The 9233-nt window shown below is 40.8% G+C and overlaps 1 protein-coding gene across 1 annotated transcript in view; it reads right to left on the bottom strand.

Moving 5' to 3' along the window:
• Positions 1-342: 342 nt before the first annotated feature.
• Positions 343-9233, bottom strand: part of tsc1b (TSC complex subunit 1b) — a 19235-nt gene continuing 10344 nt past the window's right edge. Inside the window, exons 5-16 of the mRNA XM_015025462.1 lie at positions 8825-8969; positions 8600-8754; positions 8058-8131; positions 7792-7970; positions 7210-7334; positions 6361-6526; positions 6158-6279; positions 5730-5823; positions 4639-4746; positions 3398-4022; positions 2941-2984; positions 343-599 (exon numbers count right to left, since the gene is read on the bottom strand). Of these exons, the coding sequence (XP_014880948.1) occupies positions 370-599; positions 2941-2984; positions 3398-4022; positions 4639-4746; positions 5730-5823; positions 6158-6279; positions 6361-6526; positions 7210-7334; positions 7792-7970; positions 8058-8131; positions 8600-8754; positions 8825-8969 (2067 nt within the window). The 3' untranslated portion in view covers positions 343-369. The remainder of the gene's footprint in view (positions 600-2940; positions 2985-3397; positions 4023-4638; positions 4747-5729; positions 5824-6157; positions 6280-6360; positions 6527-7209; positions 7335-7791; positions 7971-8057; positions 8132-8599; positions 8755-8824; positions 8970-9233) is intronic.

The following is a 9233-nucleotide window of genomic DNA, read 5'->3' as shown; positions in this document are numbered from 1 at the left end:
CTCAAAATTCCCACTTTTCTTCCACTATCAATTATTTAAATACTATGCGCACCATTGGGCAAGTCTAGTCTTAAAACTGAACTCTACCGGATGGATTTGGAACAAACTGTCAGTCTGGATAAAATGCAGATTTACAAAGAATAAACAGCCACATGATTCATTTCATGAACTGTCATCATAACTGACTTGGCTATTTATTTGGATTTTGGCTCATAGATCGATACAGAACTAAAATCAGAATTCAGATTTTAAAAAGTCAGAATCCCGTTCTGTTTGTTTTCAGTGGCCCTACTCATCTGCAAGCATGACAAAAAGATACTTTATAGTTTATATGGAAGATAAACACCTGCTAGCCCAGTTTTATTTACTTTAGCTTAGCAGCTGCCTGTTTCTTGGAAAGCGGCTAAGAAGTAGTAAAGAGTTGAAACTTGCCATTGCGTTGTTCTGCTCCTCCAGCGCCGTGGCGTTGATGATGCGTCGGAGGAGGCGGCGGTTGCGGACGGCGTGCTGCTCCCTCTTGTAGCGCTCGTACAGCAGCTGGTTGTGCAGCAGCAGCAGCTGGCTGCGCAGCGTGTGGAGCTCGTCCAGAGGAGCCGAGCCTGACAACAAAAATTTAAAAAAGGAGATGAAAAATGACAGGAAATAGTTTGAAAAATGACTTTTCTCTCAGTCGTTCGTCTCGCTAAGAGAAGGTTTGTTTAAATGCAAAAAGAAAGGGATGATATTTGTAGAATAAAGCCACATTTTTACCAGAATAACATCTTAAAATTATGAAGAAAAAAAGCTTCCAGTGTTATTGAGATTTTTTTGTTATTTTTTTGTGTTGGACTTCTCAAAAAATACTCAATTCTCTTAATATTACGACTTTTTTCTAGTAAAATTTACATTTTATTTTCGTATTATTTGAACTTTTTTGTTGTACAACTTTATTCTAGAAAAATAATACATTCTTAGCCTGACATCAACATAAAAACTAAATATGAAGGGTTTTTTTAACCAAGTGCCCATTTTAGGAGTCTGTATGCTCCTGTTAACATTTTATTGGTCACCAAATTAGTTGACAATTTTTGCAATAATCGATTAATCACGATTAATTTGATTAATCGGTTTAGTCCTATCCGAGTTCTACACAACTTAAAGAAATCAAATCTGGCTAAGCATAAAAAGTAAATATAAACGGGGATTTATAGCAAATGGCCTTTTTTGACTCTGTATCCTCCAGTTAAATAATCATTTACTAAATTAGTTGAAAATTATTTCAACAATCAATTAATCACGATTAATATGATTAATCGTTTCAGGCTGAATAAATCCTGATCCAGTTTCTCATCTGCAGGCCTGCTTCTCATTAACTACTGCAGTTAATGATTAATAATTGCTAAATTAGTTGACGGTTATTTCAATGATCGATTAATCGTTTCAGGAATACTTCCTGAAAGCTCGGTGAGTCCTGAAACATCCTCTCACCTGCAGGCAGCAGACTGAGCTCAGTAGAAATGACATGACTTCCATCAGGAAAACCAGGGAGGTTTATTAAATTCCAGAAGATTAATTAGAGTTTTATGTTGTTGTGGGCTGCAGCTGGAGAAAATGGGATTCTTGTGGCCTGGCATCCAAACAACAGAAGCCGAGTCATCTCTAACTGGTCGGCTTTTTCATTTCAGAGGTGGAGGGATTCATGAGAACTGTGGGAACGTTGTTTTGATCAGCCTGAGCTGAAAAGAGAAAACTCCCTGTTCAGCTCGGTAACACTTTAACATACCACTCATGTCTCAGAGCATGTGACCCATCACTGGCGCTCCTCTGATAGCTTCTCACTGACTGCAGAGCCCAGAAAAACTCTACTTTTACTTTAAGTTTAACTCAATGTCTCATAAAAATCCTTGTTTTTTGTTGGTTTCAAACAGAAAAACTTTCAGTGATTTATTTCAAGAAGAAAAACATTTTGAGTGACGTATGCTTGCAGTCAGTACCGGCGTTTCCATTAAAAATGTGTGCAAAACTTGTCAATTTTTGCACTAATGTCGAAAAAACACAATTGCAAGAAATGCAGTTAAAATCACATGTGAATAAGTTTGTACGTCAGAGGTGTCAAACTCACTTTTATCTTGGGCCAAATTAAGATCATGAAAGATCTTTCAGAGGCGGTTGTGCCAGAATGTATTGATAAACTATCAATAAATATCAGTCTCTCTGTTTTATAAATATTGAACATCTGTCCAAACCGTTCCGTCCCTACAGAGTTTTGCAACTGTTTTTGTGATTGTTTTGAGATTTTATGGAACTAATTAAAAAATATTTGCAAGTAATTTTGCAATATTTGCGCTTACATATGACGTTCCATGTGACTTTTTGTCATAAAAGTAAGAAATAACTGACTTCTACAGTTAGTGTCACTTAAACCCAACATTTTTCTACATTTTTGCAGAAAATATGCAATAAACTTAGTTATGCTTTAGCATAAAAAATCCTGGGATCTGTTGATTTTATGTGAATTTCCATAATCAGGGTCTGGAGTCTACAGGGCCACACAAACAGCTACAGCGGGCCAGATTTGGCCCCCAGGCCTCGAGCTTAACACATGCACAATAAGTTATTAAAAAAACATGCCCTTCAACTACTTCCTGTCTTCTTTTTTGTCATTTCCCCCAGTAGCAACATCCGGTTGCTGATCATGTGACTCATGTGAGGCAAAAGTGTTTTTTCCATTGCATTTTTGAAAAAAAAAAAAAAAAAAAAAAACAAACATAAAAAAAAAATTCAGAACATTTCAGCGTCTCTCTGTGTTTACAACATGACCAGATTGACAAAAGATTTAATTCCACAAACATTCTGAATCTGCTAAACTACCTGCTGGTTTATTCACTTTATATTTGTTTCTTTTTGTTAATTTTTAACAACAATCTGTTGAAAATTGAACAGAAAAGTTCAGCTCCTCACCTCCAAAGTGAGTCCAGTCAGCTGACTTACTTGGCAAAGGTAATCTGTGAAAGGACAAGACAAACAAAAACAAGTTCATCGAGATTCACTGCAGCTGGAAATAAACAACCACACCAGAAACTGGACCAAAATTAATTGGTAAGATTTTCTGTTTTTGCAGTTTTCTGCCAACAGGAGAAAAAATCTTATTTTCTTTTTTTTTTTTAGTAAATATGTCACCATTTGTTTTTCAGAATTATTGTTTATACCATAAAACCTGTGATTTTATTTCAATATATATCGTTTAGTCAAAATTCACATTTTTACCTTATTAAAAAGTTAGAACTAAAGTAAAGGGAAACATGTTGGTCCATTATATGCAACTCTGAATATTTAATATCAACTGATGTTACGTTTAATGACAGTAAAAATATTAAAGAACAGATAAAACAATATTTTCATCAACTGCAAGCGTCACCTCTTGAGGACTTTGTCGTGTGCGTCACTCCCCTGCTGAACAAGGCGATCCAGCACCTCCAGTGGCGAAGCCGACACCACGCCCTCCTCCTCCCCGTCCTCCAGGCCCTCCTCGCGCTGCAGCAGCCTCTCCATCGCCGCCTTGTGGACCGCCTCCGACGTCTTCTGGCCCACGAACAGCGAGGCGGCCCTGGGCAGGGCCAGCGCGAACAGCGACTCGTACGGAATCGGCGCTTTGCCGCACGGGCTCGGGGAGAACATCTCAAACTTGGAGGAGTCGTCGTCGGGGGCGGAGGGGCTCCGGAGCAGGTGGTGGTCGATGGGGGTGAAGCCGGACTGGAAGGACCAGGACCGATCCACGGCGGACCGATCCGACGCCGCTGCTCTGTCGCCAGCGCCGCCGCCGCCGCTGCCTGAGGTGCTCTCGGCTCTGTCCGGAGTGGACGCGGCGTAGCGCGGCTCTCTGACGGCGCCGCCTGGGTGGGCGTTGGAGGAGGAGGTCGGGTTCTGCGTCTGGCGGCCCGTCAGAGTCTCAGTGGTGTGGAAGAAAGGAGAGTCGTAGCCTCTCAGCCCCGGCAGCTCCTGCTTGTCTTCAGTGAGTTTCATCAGCTCCTCTGTGATGGCAGCTGCAGCGGAAACACAAAGAAATTCATGATTAATCTGATTAATCAATGACACACTGTGTTTCGCTTGTATAATCACAATAGTGTCTGCTGTAAATATCTTAGTACACTTGAAATAAGACTAATTTATAAGTAACAGCAAGATATACAAGCTTTTTTAAGTCAACAATGATGAAAAAGTTCTAGTTCCATTAGTAGAAAATTCCACCGCCGTTACCTAGCAACCACAGCCACGCCCAGCCTGTTACCTAGCAACCACAGCCACGCCCAGCCTGTTACCTAGCAACCCAGTTCTAGTTCCATTGGCAGATTATTTCACTTAAAAATTTTTGGTGGTGGTTCCCTTGTTATAAATCCAATAATCTGTAGTGGAAGTTGTGCTTTTTCATCAATATTGACTTAAAACAAGCTACTATTTCTTGCTCAAAAGTTTCTTCTAAGTTAGTTTTGCCCTTAAAACTTTATTTGAAAGGTTTTGCATAACACTGACATGACCATGAAGGAGTGTCAATGAATGTTTTTGGCTGTTGTCATGAAGTGCCATTCGGTAAATAAAGACACTTTTAATGTGACTTTGCATGATTTTTCATGGCCACATTGTTTTGCACCACAGACTGACCTTCTTCTCTCTCCTTCTCCGTTCTCAGCTGAAGGTCCAGCTCCTGCCTCGTCATGAAAACCGACAGCTCCGTCAGCGTCATGGTGACATTCGCTGCACTTTCTGCGTCTGATGAGGAAAAAATAAATATTTAAAGACGGCGGATGTCTGAAGAAAACGCTTACAGAAAACAGACAAGGTTTCACAGATTCTGTGCTTGATTTTAGATAAGGTATGGTAAAAACAAAGCTAAACTACGCTAAAAATAAGCTAAGCTAAGTCAAGCTAAGTTAAGATATGATATGATACTGAGGTGAAACGAGCTAAGCTAAAATAAGCTATGATACAACACAATAAGGTAAAAATAAGCTAAGGTGAAATAAGTTAAGTTATAATAAGCTATAAATAAGGTAAGCAAAGGTAAGACTAAGAAAAGCTAAGTTATCTAAGCTAACTTAGCGTAGCATAACTAACCTAAGTTAGTTTAGTTAACTAACTTAGGCTAGTTAAGTTAGTTGACTAACTTAAGTAGGTTATGTTAGCTAACTTAGGTTAGCCTAGCTAAGTTAGCAAAAGTTAAGCTGCTTAACCAAGATTAGATTAGCTATAATACAACACAATAAGGTAAAAATAAGCCAAGCTGAAATAAGTTAAACCAAACTATACCAAGAAAAGCTAAGACATAACACAATATGGTAAAAACAAGCAAAGCTAAGGTGAAATAAGCTAAGATAACACACAGCGTAAACTAATACAAAGATAAGCTAAACCAAGATAAGCTTAGATAGGATGACACAATAAGAAAAACAAGCTAAGCTAAAATAAGCTAAGCTATGCCAAGATGAGATAAGATGTGATAATGTAAAAAGAAGATAAGCTAAAGGGAAACAAGCTAAGATAACCTACAAACAATGTAAGTTAAGGTACAAATAAGCTAAGTTAAATAAGCTAAGATACGACACACTAAGGTAAAAATAAACTAATAGTTCAATTAAAGCTTCAGAGATGTATAGGAACAGGCTGGTTACCAGTGTGTTCTCTGTATCCTGACCTGGTTGGAAGTGTTAACCTTGTTTCATTGATTTATGGGATCAGGTCCAGCTTTTACTCACCTCTGTTTCCAGCTCCCTCTACACTCTTCTCCATCTCTCTGACTTGCTCCTGTCTCACCAGTCCAGGCTTGCTGCTTTCTCCTTGTCGACGATCCTAGAAAAAAAAAAAGTTAAATTATTCGGACTTCATTGAGTTAATTCCTATATGGTAACCTAACAGCGATGGACGAAATGTTTTGGCAAACATGGAACAGATTAATGCATTATAGCCTTAAAATACAACTAAAATGTGTTTCCACACAAATATATGTACAAGTTGTTTCCATCTGGGCAACAAAACTGTAAAGTACAAAGTTTTGAACAACTGAAGTGCAGTTATGGTCACATTTTCAAGCTACAAAAACATTTTTATGTCTGTCAAACTTTTGGCCATGACTGCATTCCTGTTCCACAGAGCTGTTAATAAAACAGACGGGGAGTTTTCATACTTTTCTCGGCGGACTGGACTGGACCGTGTTGGCTGGTAAGGAGATTACAGGGAAGTCATCTGACAGAGTGGGAGGTGGGGATGAGGTGGCTGGAGTGCTGGAGGCCGGCGTTCCTTTTCCTCCTGCTCGGAGCGAAACAAACGAATTCAGGCGCGGCGTTGAACGTCGCGGAGCGATGCAACGGCGCGGCGTTGGTTCTGTACCTGACGTGCAGTGGAAGCGGCTGGGAAGGTGTGAGGCACTGTGGGAGAGCTCCAGGTTGGGCGACATGCCCCGGGAGGAAGGGGGCGTGGCCATGCCGCACAGAGAGGAGGGGCTCCACAGGGGGTCCTTCCCCCCACAGGAAGAGTTCAGTTCACTGTTGGAGTTCTGCAGAAACAACGGAGGACGATTAGGACCACAGGTAAAAAGAAAAGAAAGGAATCTGGAGATTTTCTCAAAATTCTGACTTCAATTTTCTGAGAAAACAAAGTCAAAATTTTGAAATCAAAAAAAGAATTTTGAGGGGAAAAAAGTTCTAATTTTGACAAAAGTTAGAATCCTGAGATTAAAATCAGAATTTTTAGATAAAAGTCAGACTTTTGAAAACAAACAAAAAAAATTTTTTGGATAAAAATCTGATTTCTGGGCAATTTAAAAAAAAATTAATCTCCCAAATTTAATAAAAGTTATCAAGATTGTTTTGAACTTTTGGTGCTGAAAATAAATTCATGCTCAGGTGTTGAAATCTGTAACAGTGATACCATCACCAATGTTCAACATTTCTGATTGAATTTTTTGATATTTTTCACTTAGGAGTTCACATAAAATTATTTCTTCATCCTCAAAATATTTAAACTTTATTCTGGTAACAACAGTTTATTTTTGCATTATTTTGACTGTTTTCTTGTAATACTATAACTTTATTCTTTGAATTAAAACATTTTAAATCTTAGGCTGGCCCCAACATTTCATGGCAGAGTTAAAAGCCCAAATAAATAGGAGATTTTCCAAAGATTAAATTTTTGAAACTCGATGAATCCAGTCCTAGCCCAGCTGTTGGATGACCTCACCTGCCGTCTGGAGGTCTGCGGGCTTCGGTAGGACGAGGAGGACTGAGAGCCTGAGAGGGGCGGCAGGGACAGGGGCGGGGGCAGCGGCTGCCGCGGAGTCGAGAACGGCGTCGAAGAGGAACTTCCTGTCGAGAACAAACATGGAGGCCAATGTAAACGTAAACGTAGCGGCTGCAAAGTTACTGCTGAGAAGATGAGGAATCAATACTGTTAGTAGAGTTGAAACTTTGAAGCCACGTTTTGGCTAAAACATGTTTACATATAAAGGTGTTTTTATCTTGCATACTAAATGTGGATATTTTCTGTACACTTTTGGTTTCATTATTGCTCTGATTATGTTGTTTTTTCAGTAAATTACACTGTTTTCAGTCTGTGTACTCCAGTTAGCGATTAATCAATCCCTAGATTAGCTGATGATTAATTCAATAAACGATTAATCGTTTCAATCCTAGTCCTCATACATCAAAAATTTCTAAACGGGCGTGAATACTTTGAGAGAAAACATATTTTGATTTTTGGCAAAGAAATAAACAGAAATGTGAGATAAATTCAGCATTGAAACGTGTCGGTGTGTTTTCTCACCGTAGCTGCTGTGCAGGTCTGTGTAGGGGCTCGATGTGGAGTCCTGCGCCCGCAGGTGGGCTTGTGGGTAAAAGTTCTCAGGCATGGTGGCGTAGCCCTCCTCACAGGATGCCTCCTTTGGGTCTAGGGACACTTTGGCACATTCAATGACGATATCATGGATCTCATACTTTTTCCACCTGGTAGGAAAGCAGAGCGCCATCAGGAAGAGAGAAGCGAATAAAACTAAAGGAGGATTTTATCCAGGAGGAGCAGGACGGGTTTACCTGGTGGGGTCCAGCTCGTGGTCCTTGGTTCCCGTCACCAACTCGGGATGTATACGAACATGTTCAAGCATTGGCTGAAAGGGTTTCACACAGTTACATTTGGTCATGAAATCATAAGTCTTAGATAATGAGATTTTATCTGTTTTAGGGCCTCCTGTCACTTTAAATCCAAATAATCTGCTGCTGGCCACGCCCACAATTCAACATTTACACTCGCACCTGAAAATGGCTGCAAACAGATGCGCAACTATACAACCTCACATATTTAAAAAGCATTAGTAGAGCCTCCTGCACAATCAACTAGAATCCAGAAAGTGGTTTATGGGTGGTAGATCCACAACAAAACACTTGTCTTTTCCAGCAGCCATTGTACAGCGGTAAAATCAGCAGACCAAACGTGCTGGACCTCAGCTTTGGTTGGTTGCTGATGGGAACTCTGCCCATCGGCAGAGTCCCACTGGCGTTGCTAGGTAACAAGCTGGGCTTAGCTGGGGTTGCTAGATGAGGGGCAGTGCCTGCTCACTCGTGACATTACACCTCACCTTCACCACCTCCTCAAAGGTCTCCATGTTCTCCTTCATGCTGTAGTGGGAGCGCAGGTAGGAAACAAAGTTGCATGGATACATTCCATAGAGCCTGTGGAAGAGGGAGTAGACGGAGGCGTGGAGGTGGATCAGGTAGACCTCGGAAACGTGGCCTGGATGGGAGGAGACGGTTAGCAGGACGAACACGGAGCTACCAGAAAATTCAGCAGCAACCTGTCCTACCTGGGTTTTTGAGGTTCCACGACGCCAGGCGGCCGAAGATGTCGAAATACTCCCAGAGGTGCTGCTTCCCGGCTTGAGGGATCATGGGAAGCAGAGTGATGAGCACCAGAACTCCGGTTATCAGCACCACTACGTCTGTGTCCGTCTGCAGGGAAAACAGGGAGGTCATGGAGAAAACGTTCAGGGCAGAAGGCTGATCTGGGATCTGATCAGCACTTTGGTCTGATTCCCAGAGGATGAGGCCATTTTCTGTTTCTATGAGCTGAACTGAGAAAATCAATACAAGCAGCAAACCTGGATAATTAATGAAACGAGATCAAATGTTTTAAAGGAGGAAAGATACAGACAGGAATCAGTTCATCCAACCATCCAATTATCCATCCAACCATCCAATTATCCATCCAACCAT

Source organism: Poecilia latipinna, unplaced genomic scaffold (genome assembly GCF_001443285.1).
Source record: "Poecilia latipinna isolate Pla-1442-1.1 unplaced genomic scaffold, P_latipinna-1.0 Scaffold4133, whole genome shotgun sequence".
In the NCBI taxonomy this organism is placed as follows: Eukaryota; Metazoa; Chordata; class Actinopteri; order Cyprinodontiformes; family Poeciliidae; genus Poecilia; species Poecilia latipinna.
Note: the sequence above shows the minus strand (reverse complement) of the source record. Positions and strands in the feature narration are given on the sequence as shown.